Genomic DNA, 19,592 nt, shown 5'->3' on the forward strand with positions numbered 1-19,592 from the left:
GTCCCCCTGATATGCACAGATAAGGTCCCCAGCATACCAAGGGACCCTGGGTATTAGAACACGCCGACTAAGCTCCGCTCTGCCCTCTCTATCCACCTCGACACAAGGGAGGAAATTGAATATCCGAATGTCATTGATGAAAATGTTTCTCGATCTCAAAGATGGCCGACGCGAAGTGGAAAATCATTGATAGGGTTTCATTCGTACACCATGAGGCTAGGATTTGAGAGAAATGGTTTAAACATTGATGGTTAGTTATGTTTACCAGCTATATTACGAAAGGGTTCTGGAGGGTTGTAAGTGCATTAGAGGTCAGTCATCCTCATGATAATGGGTGTTAAGTGAAAGCGATAAACCCAAAGCTATGGTCCTTTGAATCGGAAGCGGTGTTGGAATATCAAACAGAGTTCTCTTCCTTAGAGTTAGCCCCCGTACGATGCATTTGTCTAATAATCCCTCAGCCTTGCCAGCTGATTATTTTCCTATTGCGGGGGTTACTCAAATATTGCTTTAATCTTGTCTCCCTGAAGCCACAAGTAAACTCACCCAGGCTTTAAGAAATAATACATCTGAGCTTGTCAAATATGTCCCGGCTTTGGAGCAGAAAAAAAACGTATTGTTGTGGTGAGATCGAGCGTTGATTTGGCCCGTTACAAAACCTAGGGCAATTGAAAAACAAAACACAGCACTTCATTTACCTATCCCTCACTCATTAATCTCTGGGAGATATCAATACATGACTTTGGAGAGCTACTTCAAGAGATACAACACCCCCACCCATTTGTGGAGCCAATCCACATCACATCCAGTTGTTTTGAGAATTTATGACAGAACCCAGGACATAGTCGAATGAATGGAGCAGGCTAAAAGTATACAGGAAGTGAGCACTTACTGATGAATTCATTCAAACACACACACACAAAGGACCTGTGCAACTTCTGCAAACAATTAGGGCCAGTTAACTTGACCCGTTTGAACCAAATGAACTCCCGACTGAAATTTTCTTCACGTTTGTAATTGGAGATGGCGGCGACCCTAGCACAGGGCTGCTGGTATATAATTTGTAATTAGTCAACCAGAACCATCGCTCTGTGAGCTATCAACAATCAGAGCATTTGACAAGTCTTTAGAAAAACATGTAGGTTTATCAACAGGGGAACTGAAATTTCTGTCAATTGATCAGATAGAAAACATTTTCGGGACAAAATAATGTACAGGTTTGCTGATAATAAACAAAAAGGGAATCAAAAAATCATATTCAATCAAATCATGATTCACAATTCTGGCAATCGATTGCTGTAAATTAACATCTGTGATAAGATGGAGATCTGCATATACAGTTGAAGTCGGAAGTTTTACATACACCTTAGGCAAATACATTTAAACTCAGTTTCACAATCCCTGACAGTAAAAATTCCCTGTCAGTTAGGATCACCACTTTTACATGATTTGGAAAGGCTATATAAGGTCCCATAGTTGACAGAGCAAAAACCAAGCCATAAGGTCGAAGGAATTGTCTGTAAAGGTCCAAGACAGGATTGTGTCGAGGCACAGATCTGGGGAAGTGGACCAAAAATGTCTGCAGCATTGAAGGTCCCCAAGAACACACTGGCTGCCATCATTCTTAAATGGAAGTAGTTTGGAACCACCAAGACTCTTCCTAGAGCTGACCCCCCAACAAAACAAAAGGAGATGATCGTGGACTTCAGGAAACTGTAGAGGGAGGGAGCCCCCCCGATCCACATCAACAGAACAGCAGTGGAGAAGGTGGAAAATCAAGTTCCTCGGTGTACACATCACGGACAAACTGAAATGGTCCACCCACACAGACAGTGTGGCGAAGAAGGCCCAACAGCGCCTCTTCAACCTCAGGAGGCTGAAGAAATTTGGCTTGTTGTCTAAAACCCTCAAACTTTTACAGATGCACAAGTGAGAGCATCCTTTCGGGCTGCATCACCGCCTGGAACGGCAACTGCACCGCCCGCAACTGCAGAGCTCTCCTCCAGAGGGTGGTGCGGTCTGCACAACGCATCACCGGGGGCAAACTACCTGCCCTCCATGACACCTACAGTACTCGATGTCACAGGAAGGCCAAACAAACAAAACAAAAATCACCAAGGACAACAACCACCTGAGCCACTATCTGTTCACCCCGCTACCATTTAAAAGGCGAGGTCAGTACAGGTGCATCCAAGCTGGGACCGAGAGACTAGCTTCTCTCTCAAGGCCATTACCGTTCAACTGGAAATCATTGGCCACTTTAATAACATTCTCGCTCTCCCTCTAACTGGGGCGACGGTTCACCTTCCAACAGGACAACGATCCTAAGCACACAGCCAAGACAATGCAGGAGTGGCTTCGGGACAAGTCTCTCAAAGTCTTTGAGTGGCCCAGCCAGAGCCCGGACTTGAACCCGATCCAACATCTCTGGAGACCTGAAAATAGCTGTGCTGCAACACTCCCCCTCCAACCTGGCAGAGCTTGAGAAGATCTGCAGAGAAGCATGGGAGAAACTCCCCAAATACAGGTGTGCCAAGCTTGTTGTGTCATATCCAAGAAGACTTGAGGCTGTAATCACTACCAAAGGTGGTTCAACAAAGTACTGAGTAAAGGGTCTGAATACTTATGTAAATATATTGTCGTCTTTATGGGGTATCGTGTGCTAAAGGAGCTACATTCAACGGTCTTACCCACTCACAACACGAGCATGTTTCACTCTGTTTGTATTAAAAATAAATAATAGAATTGTAAACAAAACACTGTTACGCTTCCAATAGAAATGATATGTAGGGCGGAGGCTGGAAATGGTGTTTAAGTTAGTGACACCATTTCAATAAAAGTACCTTGGGTGAACTGGAAGTGTTGTTTAAGTTAGACATATTCCAGTTGAAAAGAGGTCATTTTCTGGAAATGGTGTTGTTCAGTTAGAGACATTCTATTCCAGAATTTTATGCACATTGTAATAATAAATAAGAACTTGGATGGGTCCACAGTTTAGCAGAGATCACTTGCTGATCTTATTTATTTTCACATATCAGCGTAGCAGCACTGGGCCTAAAAAACCTTGTCTAAATACAACCATCGATTTGTAGGGGCATGCCTTTCTAGACCAACCCTTGATGTTTTAGTTGTTGAATGATAGACAAATCAAATGACAAGAGCGCTTTAAGCTGCATGCTTAAAAATGAGAAGTCACTCCACTGGAATGTAATTTGAGCATTACACAGAAATCACATGCTGTGAAGAAATGGGGTAAACAATCGCCGCTGTACTAGGGACCCCACAGCTCCCAATTCAACCACTGAAAACACAGGAAGTTGTACAAGATCAGGGTACAGAGTACAACTTTTCAGCAAAACAAGCATGAGTCGTCTTTAAAATGTCATCCAACTCTTTTCAATTGCATAAAAGCTTGAATCTCCAGACATGACCTAGGACCTGGAAACTCACCCGGGGCGCCCCCTCCCCTCCCACTCCTTGTCTCACTATAATCTTAAACAACTGGAAATGTGAGCTCTCAATCAATGCTGACACACTGAGTCAGTCCCAAATTCCAACTCCTACAAGCTCCACGGGGTGTTGGGCTGTGTGAGAGTGTCAGGCCATTAGTAGAAACAGATTGAGTGAGTGTTTGAGTGTTTCTTATGGCCTTTACAGTTTTGGAAGTTGCACAAATATTTCTCAGGACGCAGACAACAGCATGCTGTGTAGTCTACAACAGAAGTGCACGGTGGGATTTAAACAGCAGTGCTTGCCTGGCATGGATTTACTAGCTGCACCACCTCTTTTCAGACTTCCATCCACACCACGACTACCCCACCCTCCAGCTCTGCTGACGAGAAGCAGAGGCCAGCCGAGCTGCCCAAAGGTTAGGCTGCAGAGGGCAGGGCCTGGGTCCTGTGCACAGCCCTCATTTCCTGGCCTAGACAGTCTGCTCCACTCATAAAGCTAATAAGGCCCTCCTTGTCCCCCAGGTGGCTGGGAGCCCCGGCCTGGGACACTCCATCACTGGCCACACCGCAGGATTCAGGGGTGTGCTGGGGTGGGTGTGAGGAGAGGGGGAGGGGGCTGCTTCCCATTAGTCGACCTCCTCCGCCAGGTGCAACTAATGGGCTCAGCCAGCGCCGCGGCAGAACGGCAGTCACCCGGACAGGCCTGGAAGTCATCAGGGTAGAGAACCTCTGACTCGGTCACCTACAATAGACTACTGCTTTTGTTTCAGAGATCGACAACACTTTAGCTGTTGAGTTTGTAGATATAGTATTGCTATGATAGCCTACTTTAAACAATATGAATAGAGATATTCAAGTATCATGTCGTATCAGCAACAAGTGAGCAGTAGCCTGGTGGCATTGCAATACAACTGCCTTAAAATGCCTAGATTATTGACTTTAGTACACACAAAAGTAACTCCTATCCAATTCTGGGTGAAAGTTGACAAACATAAGATCCAATGCTATTGCCAGCAGTATAATGGAAAATACATTACTTATTCCAATTAAGAAATGCATTTTATTAACCAAAAATAGACAATGATATGAAATATGTCCAGTAAAAGGCATATTAAAATCAGTTAAACTCTTCTCAGCAGTTTCAAAAGCAGGTGATAGACCACAAGAAGCTAATTTCACATTTACTAATTCAAATAAATGTATTCAAAATCAGGCTTAAAATTTGTTGCATCAGAATTGTGATAAGAAAAGCTAAGAAAACAAACAATGAGTTTTAAAATCTCAAACATTAAATTGAAATCAAGGATATTATCCAAGGAGTCATCTACAGTTGAAGTCAGACATTTATACACCTTAGCCAAATACATTTAAATTCAGTTTCACAATTCCTGACATTTAATCCTAGTAAAAAGTCCCTGTCTTAGGTCAGTTAGGATCATCATTTTATTTTAAGAATGTGAAATGTCAGAATAATAGTAGAGATTTATTTCAGCTTGTATTTCTTTCATCACATTCCCAGTGGGTTAGAAGTTAACATACTCAATTAGTATTTGGTAGCATTGCCTTTAAACTATTTAACTTGGGTCAAACATTTTGGGTAGCCTTCCACAAGCTTCCCACAATAAGTTGTGATTTTTGGCCCATTCCTCCTGACCGAGCTGGTGTAACCGAGTCAGGTTTGTAGGCCTCCTTGCGCGCACATGCTTTTTCAGTTCTGCTCACAACTTCTCTATGGGATTGAGATCAGAGCTTTGCGATGGCCACTCCATTACCTTGACTATGTTGTCCTTGAGCCATTTTGCCACAACTTTGGAAGAATGCTTGGGGTAATTGTCCATTTGGAAGACCCATTTGCGACCAAGCTTTAACTTCCTGACTGATATCTTGAGATGTTGCTTCAAAATATCCACGTAATTTTCCTACCTCATGATGCCATCTATTTTGTGAAGAGCACCAGTCACTCCTGCAGCAAAGCACCCCCACAACATGATGCTGCCACCCCCGTGCTTCACGGTTGGGATGGTGTTCTTTGGCTTGCAAGCATCCCCCTTTCCCCTCCAACATAACAATGGTCATTATGGCCAAACAGTTCTATTTTTGTTTCAACAGACCAGAAGACATTTCTCCAAAAAGTACGATCTTTTTCACCATGTGCAGTTGCAAACCATAGTCTAGCTTTTTTTAATGCCAGTTTTGGAGCAGTGGTTTCTTCCTTGCTGTGCGGCCTTTCAGGTTATGTCGAGAAAGGACTTGTTTTACTGTGGATATAGATACCTTTGTACCAGTTTCCTCCAGCATCTTCACAAGGTCCTTTGCTCCAATTTTCTGGAATTTTCCAAGCTGTTTAAAAGGCACAGTCAACTTAGTGCATGTAAACTTCTGACCCACTGGAATTGTGATACAGAGAATTATAAGTGAAATAATCTGTCTGTAAACAATTGTTGGAAAAATTACTTGTGTCATGCAATGATGTCCTAACCGACATGCCAAAACTATAGTTTGTTAACAAGAACAGTGGAGTGGTTGAAAAACAAGTTAATGACTCCAACCTAAGTGTATGTAAAACTTCCGACTTCAACTGTAGTTTTGTTAGCTACGGTGCCTTCAGAAAGTTCACACACCCTTTAGACTTTTCAACATTGTGTGTAGACCTGTAACACAACCAAATACCCCTAATGTCAAAGTGGAATTATGTTTTTAGATATTTTTACAAATGAAAACTGAAATGGCTTGAGTCAACAAGTATTCAACCCCTTTAGTATGGCAAGCCAAAATAAGTTCAGGACTAAAAATGTGCTTAACATGTCACATAATAAGTTGCATGGACTCACTGTGTGCAATAATAGTGAGCAACATGATTTTTGAATGACTACATAATCTCTGTACCCCACACATACAGATAATTGCAAGGTCCCTCAGTCGAGCAGTGAATTTCAAACACAGATTCAACCACGAAGACCAGGGAGGGCTTCAAATGCCTCACAAAGGGCAACTATTGGAAGACAGGTTAAAAAAAGCAGACATTGAATATCTCTTTCAGCATGCTGAAGTTATTAATTACACTTTGAATTCTGTATAAATACACCCAGACACTACAGAGATAAAGCTCTGTTCCTAACGCCGTCACCGGAAAACAAGGAAACCACAGGGATTTCTCCAAGAGGCTAATTGTGAGTTTAAAACAGTTATTATTTAATGGCTGTGATAGGAGAAAACTGAGGATGGATCAAAGCATTTTTTGTTACTCCACAATACTAACCTAAATGACAAAGTGAGAAGAAAGAAGCTGGAGGATTACCAGGTGGTCTGCGATTGTGGGGCTGGTTGGACGTACAGCCAAATTCTCTGAAATGACGTTGGAGGCAGCTTATGGTAGAGAAATTAACATTAAATTATCTAGCAACAGCTCGGGTGGACATTCTTGCATGCAGATTGCACAATCCCTCAAAACTTGAGACTTCTGTGGCATTGAGTTGTGCAGTTGTCACACATTTTAAAGTCGCCTTTTAATCTCCCCAGCACAAGATGCACCTGTGTAATGATCATGCTGTTTAAATCAGCATCTTAATATGCCCCACCTGTCAGGTGGCTTGATTATCTTGGCAAAGAAGAAATGCACACAAACAGGGAAGTAAAGAAATGTGTGCACAAAATTGGAGAGCAAAATGCTTTTTGCGCATATCGACATTTTCTGGGATTTTTTTCCAGCTCATGAAACATGGTACCAACACTTTACATGATGCGTTTATATTTTTTTCAGTGTATGAGCCAAAAACCAAACATATTCGATATTAAAAAAGACAATCACAACTTTTGATAGGTAGATTCCAGAATAATTTAAGGTTGAAAAATGTAGGCCTATATATGTACGTGCCTTCAGAAAGTATTCAGACCCCTTGACGTTACAGCCTTATGCTAAAATGAATTAAATTGTCCCCTCAATCTACACACAATACCCCAAAATCCTAAAGCAAAAACAGATTTTTAGAAATGTTTGCTAATTTTATTAATATCACTTTTACATAAGTATTCAGACCCTTTACTCAGTACTTTGTTGAAGCACCTTTGGCAGCGATTACAGCCTCAACTCGTCTTGGGTAGAACGCTACAAGCTTGGTACACCTGTATTTGGGGAGTTCCTCCCATTCCTCTATTTTCAGGTCTCTCCAAAGATGTTAGATCAGTTCCAAGTCTGGCTCTGGTTGGGCCACTCAAGGACATTCAGACTCTTGTACCGAAGCCACTCTTGGTTTGCCTTGGCTGTGTGCTTAGGGTCGTTGTCCTGTTGGAAGGTGAATCTTCACCCTCAGTCTAAGGCCCTGAGCGCTCTAGAACAAGTTTTCATCAAGGACCTCTTGACTTTGCTCCATTTGCATTGATCCTTACTAGTCTACCTAGTCTCTGCCGCTCAAACACATCCCCACAGCATGATGCTACCACCACCATGCTTCACCGTAGGGATGGTGCCAGGTTTCCTCCAGACGTGATGCTTGGCATTCAGGCCAAAGAGTTCAATCTTGGTTTTATCAGACCAGAATCATGCCCTTTAGGTGTCTTTTGTCTTTTGGCTTCTGTTTGGCCACTCTACCATAAAAAGCCTGATTGGTAGAGTGCTGCAGAGATGCTTGTCCGTCGAAGGTTCTCCCATCTCCACAGAGGAACTCCAGAGCGCTGTTAGAGTAACCATTGGGTTCTTGGTCACCTCTCTGACCAAGGCCCTTCTTCCCCAATTGCTCAGTTTGGCCACGTGGCCAGCTCTAAGAAATGGAGGCCACTATGTTCTTGGGTACCTTCAATGCTGCAGACATTTTTTTGGCACCCTTCCCCAGATCTGTGCCTCGACACAATCTTATCTCGGAGCTCTACGGACAATTCCTTCGACCTCATGGCTTGGTTTTTGCTCTGACATGCACTGTCAACTGTGAAACCTTATATCAGACAGGTGTATGCCTTTCCAAATCACGTCCAATCAATTGAATTGACCTCAATTTCGAGTCTGAAAGCAAAGGATGTGAATACTTATGTAAATAAGGTATCTTGTTTGGATTTGTAATACATTTGCAAAAATGTCTAAAACCTGTTTTTGCTTTGTCATTATGAGGTATTGTGTATAGATTGCTGAGAGAAAAATATATATTTAATCATTTTTAGAATAAGGCTGTAACATACCAAAATGTGGAAAAAGTCAAGGGGTCTGAATACTTTCCGAAGGCACTGTATATCAGCACCCTTAAATTAAGTTATTGTACAGAGAGGACTTAAAATAGCATTTTAACGTTGATTTAAAGAAAGATAGATTTGGGCAAAAATGAATAGGTTTACACATGTTAAATGGAACAAACCCAGTGACATGAAGTTAAACAAAGTTGAGCTTACCTATGTTGCTCCACAGCTTCGTTGTCTGGTAGCTCTGCGCCACACACGTTGCAGCGTTCATGCTGGTTCCTACCGTCTGGCTTCATACCGGCAGCCAGTTCCCCTAACTTGTTGAAGAACTCCCTCTGGATGAAGCTCTGGGGCAGAAGTCCCCCGTAGGCACTGAAGTCCATGGACATGGCCAGGGCAGGGGACAGATGGAGAGAAGAGGCCATGGAGGCCGGCATGGATAGCATGGTCTCATTTTTATGATTGGTAGGCAGCGAGTACAAGGAGGCCAGGTGTTTCTCGGTCATGCCGGTCATTCCCGCCATGGCTTCTAGACCCATTTGGCCACCATCTGCTTGGGAGTCGCCCATGCCATCCTCCCGGACGTAGTGCAGCTCGCGGGCGCTCGTGATCACACTGCTCCTGGTTGGAGTCCCGGGGCCATCGCGGTTCTTGTCCAACTCGCCGCTCCTTTTGCCATTGCTGGATGCGCTGGACTCCATGGTTCTGGGGCTCCCATGGCCTCCACCTTCATCCACTTGCATCATCTCAGTCTTGATCTCGGTCATCAATTGGTGGTGGGAGTTTCCTTGAGTCAGGTGCTCGCCCCCAAAGCCCTGCTGCAGGAGGGACTGGCCTATGCTCATCAGGCTGTCCACGGCAGCTTTGGTTGGGCTCATGGTGGAAAGCCCGAAGGATGTGGAGACCGAGGGGCTCTGGTCCACCATACTGGCCAGGGCCGAGGCTTGCTGGACGGCTGAATGGTAGCTCCCCTCCATGGAATGCTTCTTGGCGTTCTTCCCTCCTTGCCTGCAATTGCGCTCATCGTCTTCCTCCGTGCCTTCCTCGTTCATGTTGACCTCCGTGTCGTTGTCGTCTGAGGACTGGATTGTCTCCAGGATCTTGAGGCATTGCTCCTCCAGGTACTCAATTTCTAGGATCTCTGCTGCGTACAGTAGGTCATCCAGGTCTTCCACTTTGGCCTGGAGTGTGGCAGTGTAGGCATACTCCAGTATCTGCTGGAAGGTCTTTGGTGAAAGAAAGTCCAGGGTGTAATGCTGGCTGTTGCGGTGAAACAGGATCTCAAACATCTTGCTGGTGCAGGCCAGCACGGTCCGATGAGCATGGAACTCCTGGCTGTCCACCATGATGACCACATCGCAGAGGGTTCCTGCCAGACGCATCTGGTTAGCCTTCTTCAGCAGGGCCGTGGGGTGGTTAGGGTTCTGGAGCTGGATCATACCCATTTTAGTCAAATCCATAACGTCGCTGAGATCCGCCAGGCCAACTCATGAGGCTTGCTTTCACTCCTCAGCAGTTTGTTCACTTACCGGTATCTTTGTAAACAAGATAAGGCCAATCTGGAGAGAATGAATAGAGAAAAAGAAAAAAAGCACTGAATATTTTAGGAAAATACAGCAGTTTAAAATCTAAATAATTGTTGACTTCTTAAAGCCAATAAACTTCTAATAACTGTTGAATAAGAACAGACCAATATATAAACCTACACTTTAGATTTTTTTTTAATCCACACAGTTCTGCAGTGTTTAGTTAAAATAATAAAATTGCTGTTGTGTTAATTAATGCAGTTTATTATAAAAGCAATTTCAAACCGTAATTGTTACAGTAGCAATCAGAGGTTTACATAAACCTTAGCCAAATACATTTAAACTCAGTTTCTCACAATTCCTGACATTTAATCCGAGCAAATATTCCCTGTTTTAGGTCAGTTAGGATCACCACTTTATTTTAAGAATGTGAAATTACATTTACATTTAAGTCAGAATAATAGTATAGAATGATTTATTTAATATTTTATTTCTTTCATCACATTCCCAGTGGGTCAGAAGTTTACATACACTCAATTAGTATTTGGTAGCATTGCCTTTAAATTGTTTAACGTGGGTCAAACGTTTCTGATACCCTTCCACAAGCTTCCCATAATAAGTTGGGTGAATTTTGGCCCATTCCTCCTGACAGAGCTGGTGTAACTGAGTCAGGTTTGTAGGCCTCCTTGCTCGCTCACGCTTTTTCAGTTCTGCCCACACATGTTCTATAGGATTGAGGTCAGGGCTTTATGATGGCTAGTCCAATACCTGGACTTTGTTGTCCTTGAGCCATTTTGACACAACGTTGGAAGTATGCTTGGGGTCATTGTCCATTTGGAAGACCCATTTGCGACCAAGCTTTAACTTCCTGACTGATGTCTTGAGATATTGCTTCAATATATTCCACATCATTTTCCTACCTCATGAAACCATCTATTTTGTGAAGTGCACCAGTCCCTCCTGCAGCAAAGCACCCCCACAACATGATGCTGCCACCCCCGTGCTTCACGGTTGGGATGGTGTTCTTCGGCTTGCAAGCCTCCCCCTTTTTCCTCCAAACATAATGATGGTCATTATGGCCAAACAGTTCTATTTTTGTTTCATCAGAGCAGGGGACATTTCTCCAAAATGAACAATCTTTGTCCCCATGTGCAGTTGCAAACCTTAGTCTTGCTTTTTTTAATGGCAGTTTTGGAGCAGTGGTTTCTTCCTTACTGAGAGGCCTTTCAGGTTATGTCGATATAGGACTCATTTTACTGTGGAATAGATATTTTTGTACCTGTTTCCTCCAGCATCTTCACAACGTCCTTTGCTGTTGTTCTGGGATTGATTTGCACTTTTTGCACCAAAATACGTTCATCTCTAGGAGACCGAACGCGTCTCCTTCCTGAGCCGTATGACGGCTGCGTGGTCCCATGGTGTTTGTACTTGCATACTATTGTTTGTGCGGATGAACGTGGTACCTTCAGCCATTTGGAAATTGCTCCCAAGGATGAACCAGACTGGCAGAGGTCTATAATATTTTTTTTCTGAGGTCTTGGCTGATTTCTTTTGATTTTCCCATGATGTCAAGCAAAGAGGCACTGCATTTGAAGGTAGACCTTGAAATACATCCACAGGTACACCTCCAATTGACTCAACTGAGGTCAATTAGCCTATCAGAAGCTTCTAAAGCCATGACATCATTTTCTGGAATTTTCCAAGCTGTTCAAAGGCAGTGTCAACTTAGTGTATTTAAACATCTGACCTACTGGAATTGTGATACAGTGAAATAATCGGTCTGTAAACAATTGTTGGAAAAATTTATTTTGTCATGCACAAAGTAGATGTCCTAACCAACTTGCCAAAATTATAGTTTGTTAACAAGAAATTTGTGGAGTGGTCGAAAAACGAGTTTTAATGACTCCAACTTAAGTGTATGCAAACTTCCGACTTCAACTGTACTTGGCTTGTATTTCAATTTGATAAAGAACAGCAATTTATCCTTATTTTCCGGGCATTTTAAATTCAATTGTTCTCCTTCAAATAGGCTATACAATAACATGGGACACTTCATAAAAAAGGGGGGGAAATGATATGAACATGACATTGAGCTGTTCTTTTCAGAAGAAATACAACTATGGACACAACCCTTCTAGGATCGTAAAAATGTCATGCAAAAACATCATACTTGATAAATAACAGAAGTCAAAAGCCAAGCAGGCCTAATAACCCACAGATAAATATTTTTTTAATCACATATTTTGCCCCTCAATTTAGTTATCTGACAGGTTGAAAGCACATGAACAGCGAAAAATAAAGGACCCATGAGAACCTTGCAACACCCTAGTCTTTGTTAGAACGCATTGGTGCTTGGTTCACAAAGACCATCAACACCCATTCTGAAATTAAATGGCATCTTATTCAGTATTCTCATCACAGAGAGGAGCAGTGAGCCGAGGAGGGAGCGAGCAGCGAGCGGCTGCCAGGAATAGTTGGAACAGAGGATGTCGCAAAAGCACAAACACCATGCAGCACCAACAAGATGATATCAAATCAAATGTTATTGGTCACATACACATGGTTAGCAGATGGTAATGCAAGTGTAGAGCTAATGCTTGTATTGTATGCATTACATGTCCATATGCCAAAAGTGCAGGTTTATACATGGACAGAATAGTTTCCATATACTGCTTTTACTTGGTTCGGAAGAGTGACATCAGATGCATACTACAAGCGGGAAGTAGGCTAGGCTGTGAGATCAATGACTTGAACACACGTTGGCCCTGTACAGTGCCTTCAGAAATTATTCACATCCCTTGACTGTTAAAAAGTGGGATTCAAATGGATTAGCCTTTTTGTCAACAATCTACACAAAATACACAAAATGTCAAAGTAGAAGACAAATTCCAACATTTGTAAAAATTTAAAAGTATGGAACATATGTTGATTAGATAAGTATTCAACCCCGAGAACAATAAGTGTTAGAATCACCTTTGGCAGTGATTACAGCTGTGACTATTTCTGGATAAGAGTAAGAGCTTTGCACATCTGTTTGTGCAAGATTTGCCTATTATTATTTTTTAAATTCTTCAAGCTCTGTCGAATTGGTTGATGATCATTGCTAGACAACCATTTTATGGTCTTGCCTTAGATTTTCAGCAGATTTAAGTCAGAACTAACTTGGCCACACAGGATCATTCACTAGCTACGTTTCCATTAACTCGTCCAGTGATTGTTTGTTTGTCGACATTTTCAAAGTTTGATTAAAACAAATTGCCTGCAGGGGTGCATTTCCATTTAAAATATTGTTGATGAATACAGCTGGACGTAATGATGTCACTATAACCTAAAAAAATGTATTTGAATGAAATATAGAGTGTTAAATCAAAATGGTTGAAGTGTTTCCATGACCCATTTAGGCAAATTGCACATTAATAAATTGGCCTGTATTCCCTCACACCTATCGTGTTTAATCGGTTTTAGTCCGCTAAAGCCAGCATAGATAGAATGCATTAATTTACTATTATTTGCCATGTCCTAATAATTGTCATGTGCCAACGTATCGTTACGGACCGTGCCATGGTGAAACTTGTACTCATGTTGATCTGAAATACTTGGATGGGGAAACTTGCCAGCCAACCAGAAAGCAAAGTGAAGCAATTCAGGCATTTTTGAAAGTCAGGACAATCTTGGTTTTGCAAAGAAAATACTTTATAGTTCAAAAAAAAATATTTTTCAAGACGTACGCATTTAGAATGAAATGTGGAATGGAGCTTTATAGTTACGCGGTGAAATCACGTGCCCTAGGTACCTTCAAAATGATTACGCAGTCGTAGAATGTATGCACACATGACTAAGTCGCTTTGGATAAAAGCGTCTGCTAAATGGCATATATTATTATTATTATAATTTATTATAAAAACACAGTTCCCTAATTCATCGCAATAAATGAAGTTTGACAGAAGGAAAATCCACCCGTCGAATGGATAAACATTTTGTTGATCTTTAGAAAAATGTTCTTTATGTCTCCTATATCTGCTGTTTCCATGACATATGTCACTTTTGTTGTTGTTGCAACATTGCTTTGTCAAATAAACAGAAACCTGCCTACTGGGTTAATGGAAACCTTGCTCTTCTTGGTAATCCACTCATGTAGATTTGGCCTTGTGTTTTAGATTATCGTCCTGCTGAAAGATGAATTGATTTCCCAGTGTCTGGTGGAAAGAAGACAACCAGATTTTCTTCTGGGAAGTGCTTAGCTCCAGTCTGTTTCTTTTTTATCCTGAAAAACTCGCAGTCCTTAATTATTACAAGCATACCCATAACATGATGGGTAGCACTTTGTGACATTGGCTGATGTAAAAAGGGCTTTATAAATACATTTGATTTATGAAGCCATCACAATGCTTGAACATATGGAGAGTAGTACTCAGTAATGTGTTGTATTTTCCCAAAACATAACATTTTGTATTCAGGACAAAAAAAAGTGTCCTGGATGTTTCCCAGATGTTTTACATTAGTGCCTTGTTGCAAACAGGATGCATGTTTTGGAATTGTTGTATTCTGTTCAGGCTTCCTTCTTTTCACTGTCAATTAGGTTAGTACTGTGTTGATCCTTAGTGCTCTCCTATCATAGCCATTGAACTATGAAACTGTTTTAATGTCACCATTGGCTTCATGGTGAAATCCATGAGCGGTTTCCTTTCTCTCCTGCAACTGAGTTAGGAAGGACACCTGTATCTTTGTAATAACTGCATGTATTGATACACCATCCAAAGTGTAATTAGTAACTCCACCATGCTCAAAGGGATATTCAATGTCTGTTTGTTTTTTTACCCATCTACCAATAGGTGCCTTCTTTGCAAGGGATTGGAAAACCTCCCTGGTCTCTGTGGTTGAATCGGTGTTTGAAATTCGCTGCGCGGCTGTGGGTCCTTACAGATAATTGTATGCCTGGGCTACAGAGACGAGGTTGTCATTCAAAAATCATGCTAAACACTATTATTGCAACTTATTAAGCACATTTTTACTACTGAACTTACTTAGTCTTGCCATAACAAAAGGGTTGAATACGTATGGACTCAAGACATTTCAGCTTTTCATTTTTTATTAATTTGTAATCATTTGAAAAACATACTTTCACTTTGACATGATGTGTGTTGGCCAATTTAATCTATTTTAAAGTCAGGCTGTACCAGAAACAAAATGTGGAAAAGGCACTGTATGTATCATTGCCCACTCACAAAAGGCAACACCTCAAGAATAATAACCTTTAAGTTAGTAATACTAAATGATCATAATATATTCCTGACTGTTGATATTACTATTATCATTATTGATGTAAATGTTATTTTAGTAACCTTTAACAATTAATATGATAATGTATCATTATTTTAGGCAAATCATTTTATAATTGAACAAATTAGAAATATTCCATTATAAAATCATTAAACATAAAAATGTAGGCTACATAGATAAAGAGCAGATAATATATTAATTCATTCCTTAATTTTGCATCCACATTTCCTAAACAGTTATACTAGATTAGCAATACCTAGGCTCATCAGAGTGGCTCTCACAAAAAAAGTCAACAGTTTGCAGTCATCAGATATATTGTTGAACAGTTAATCAAGGCTGTATAAATCTGATATTGATGAGACTGTATATTAGTAGTGGCTGTCCAACAAATAATGTGGTGGCCTAAAAATATTTTTTTTTCTTCTTTAAGACACAAATGCCAATTTAGCTCTAACCTATGACCTAGTAAATAGGTCAATGTCTGTAGCGTTGCATAATAAGGTTAGGCTGCATTTAGACAGGCAGCCCAATTCTGATATTTTTTTCACTAATTGGTCTTTTGACCAGTCAGATTCGCTGTGAAAAAGATCTGATGTGAAAAGGTCTGGGGTGTATTCATTACCTTAATTATGTTGCAAAACTTTTATTTTATGCCAAAAATAAAACGTTTTGTAACGAAAACAATGTTTTTTTGGACAAATTCAGGTAGGTCCTTACCTGTTTCGTTCCCTTTGTTCTGTTTGCTTCTTAAACGGTAAAACGGTTTCCGTTGCAGGACGTAATGAATATACCCCTGATGTGATTGGTCAAAAGACCAATTAGTGGAAAAAGATCAGAATTGCGCTGCCTGTGTAAACGCAGCCTACGTGTCCCAGGTTTACCATATGAAACAATCGAAAGTTGTCTAATGAGGATCAGTAATGTAAAGGCCAGAAAACGTATTCATTAAACCGACTCGGTTGCAAAACGTTTCTTAAACGGAAGCAAACAGAACAAAACGGAGGGGGGCCTACCTGAATTTGTCCAACTCGTTTTAGTTGGAAATCGTTCCGTTTTGCAACTGTTTGGACTAATGATTACACCCCAGGTTTAAGACAGTGCGTTAATGTCACCAAATAATTTAACGCAATCGTGTGATACGTGCAGAAGACACCATTCGAAGGATTAATTATTAGTTTGTCAAAATGCTGTATTGAGCGCATATCAACGCCAACATAATGCAATCAGATCGAGAATCCTCTAAAGACCAACTGTAGCCAGTCAGCTGTCTGTCCAATGCGCGCATCTCTTTAATGCAGTCTATACTCAAAAGAGTCCTGATGTTTAAAGCCGAAACGATAAAAACCTATGCTCGTGGAAATTGTGTCCAGACACATTTTGCTCAATAACAAATAGTACTCACACTTATCTCAGCAGTGTCTACTAAAGTAACGTTACATATGGGCGAATGAGACACAAATACATGATCTCAGCGGGGACTGGTTGCAACAATGATTAAATTCACTAGCTTGCTATTCTGATTAACACACAGGTGGAATCGTCTGAAGTGATATCATTGAAGTGCTATCGATGCAGTTGATAGCATTTTAATTGGACATGTCATGCTCGAGCTTGGAAGAGCGATATAACCCATATCGATAGCAATTCAACTCGCCAGTCCATATATAAAAGCAATTATACTAAATTATTTGCATCCAGCGGAGGCAACGTGATTGCGAATCCAGGAATTAGCAGCAGTCTATCAATTTACTATGCGGGTCCCTACTGTACAATGTAGCCTACATCAGCTAAATAGATGGACACAGTTCAGACTATTGCCCCTGTGTTCGTGATGATTTGTGATCACTCCTGCACGAGCACCTCAAGTGCGCCATTCATTTTTTAAACTTCCAGGAAAATAACAGCGGCGTGAGGTATCAGCGTATACTGTATTCTCATTTCAACAGGAAAACACGATTCTCAGAATAAACCACATGGAAGAACGTCACACTGTCTGATTTGCAATGTAGCCTAAACCCAGACCTCACGTTCTCATGCTGCGATCTCCCGAATATGTTGACAGACGGTTACGTCAACCTAACATCTTTACATGCCCAATGTTGTGTTTATGTTAACCTCAACACCTTTCATGCGCTCAGACTTGTGGCTTCATCTGACACCCAAACACTTTCCATTTAAAATACTTCAGCGCACACAGAAATTGATATTTGAACTTTGCTTGCCACACTGTTGCGCCGCAACTCCCTATGGGCTACTGTAACTTAATGTGGGTTTAAAATGATGATAACAAACATACTACTAAATCATTCATAATGCGAGAGTACACAGGCAAACAACAACTGTAAGCATGCAGAAAAGCGGGTCTGTCACTGTAACACGAAAGCTGCGCACCCATATCAGTACTCACCTAAGTTGCAAGTTTTGATTCCGAATGTGTGGTTATTGGGCTACAGCATAGCAATGCAGTTCACAGTACCCGCTCTCACACGCACTAACTCCTCTCTTCTTTCGTGTTAGCAAATCAACACAACGGTGACGTCAACGCACCGAGTCACTCTTCTTTCTCTTGAATCCATGCAAACACTGCGAAAGTGAGACACCTAGGGGGCTGCCGAATGTTTTAAGAGATTATCTGATACTTTTGTATACTTTTTAGCCAGAAGTTCTGAAAGTAACACTCACAATCCAAAAGTGGTCCCCGAAAATTGCATGTTCATGTGCACGTGCACCTCTGCTATTTGCACAGGTGTCCCAAAGCTGAGGGAGGGAAAATTATTACGGGTGAAGGAGCTAATTAGACCATCAGATAGCCACTTCTACCTAGCCAGCAAGGCTGCAGCCTTCAGAACTTCCAGACACACACTGCAATATGTTTGGAGGTCGCACAATTTAATACAAACAATGGATCGGTGCGCCTAATTATATATCATCTGCTTTTTTTACGCATGATTTCGAGACTTGACACATATAACAGATGACATATCTCCCAAATTAAATGTTTAACTGTTACTGAGGTTTATATATTGTAAATTTACAGGGGGTTTTGCTCATTAGAATATCATGTTTGTTTTATTATTTAAAAGTGGAACATGAATTGCATCATTCAAGACAGGAGTGTGTATTGATCCCATTGCCACTCTCTGGAAGTCACCCAGAGTTTCATCAGCAACATGTGACAACCGAGGGCCCTCCAAGCGAGCTTCATATTGGAGAGGGTGTGGTTTGGGATACAAAGACAAGCTCTCTTTGCTGTGTCCACTGAGCCACTGGGCCTGCCCTGCAACCTCATTGGTTAATGCTGGGCAGGCCTTTTGATGGCTGTCACTCAAATACCAGGGGCTGAAGCTCATTGGCTCAAACTCAAATTGCTAAGGAGTTGGCCCATGTGGGGGGAAATGTTGGAACAATGGCGAGGTACAGCTTCAAGAAAACAATTCTGCATGTACAAACTACACATTGACACTTCAGCCAAAAGTGGGAGGTTTTAAAAATACTTTCTTCTTGTAGTTTTTTTTCTTATTGCACATAGTAAGAAAAACTAACAAGAAAGATGCCTCATATTGAAGATAATTGTCCAAGAAAGTTTTTGAATAACACATAAAAAAGATTAATTAATATGCTACTTTAAAAATAGATAATTCAACAAATCCCCATATTTAGGCCTACTCTATCACTTATCAAAATATAGCCTAACATTTATAGGGCTTTTATTTTGCCCCACCTGTGTCACTTGGCTTCATGTTGTTTTTTACAACTTGTTTGCTTGTAGCCAACAGGCATTGAGCTGTGTACAGTAGACCTATTGGGAGGTAGGAGGTATATGTTACTGCAAGGGTAGGCAACCCTGGTCCTGGAGTGCCGCAGGCTCTTCATGTTTTTACATTTAACCAACCTGGAAGACCAGGTATGTTGAATTTAGGCAATCACTGAACTGATCATTTAGCTCAGTTGGACAGGTGTGGTGCCTAGTTGTTCCAAGAACAGGGTTTCCTACCACTGGGATACTGTATTTCCTAAGCCACACTCACAGTTACTGTATCAGTACAATAATGATAACCGGCTAGTTGTGTTTAAAAACTTGTTTTATGTTAGCCCCTAGGCTATAATTCCATGCCAGCGGGAGCAGAAAAATATGTTTTGGTATTGCAGATTGTTCTAGCAATTCTCA

The 19,592-nt window shown here is 41.3% G+C and overlaps 1 protein-coding gene across 2 annotated transcripts in view; it reads right to left on the reverse strand.

Moving 5' to 3' along the window:
* Nucleotides 1-17,974, reverse strand: part of LOC124011976 (zinc finger and BTB domain-containing protein 16-A) — a 175,890-nt gene extending 157,916 nt beyond the window's left edge. For both annotated transcript variants that reach the window (XM_046325279.1, XM_046325270.1), the window contains exons 1-2: nucleotides 17,832-17,974; nucleotides 8,829-10,177 (exon numbers count right to left, since the gene is read on the reverse strand). In XM_046325279.1, the coding sequence (XP_046181235.1) occupies nucleotides 8,829-10,078 (1,250 nt within the window). In that variant the 5' untranslated portion in view covers nucleotides 10,079-10,177; nucleotides 17,832-17,974. The remainder of the gene's footprint in view (nucleotides 1-8,828; nucleotides 10,178-17,831) is intronic.
* Between the last annotated feature and the right edge of the window lie 1,618 nt (nucleotides 17,975-19,592).

This window comes from Oncorhynchus gorbuscha, linkage group LG02 (genome assembly GCF_021184085.1).
Source record: "Oncorhynchus gorbuscha isolate QuinsamMale2020 ecotype Even-year linkage group LG02, OgorEven_v1.0, whole genome shotgun sequence".
Classification (NCBI taxonomy): domain Eukaryota; kingdom Metazoa; phylum Chordata; class Actinopteri; order Salmoniformes; family Salmonidae; genus Oncorhynchus; species Oncorhynchus gorbuscha.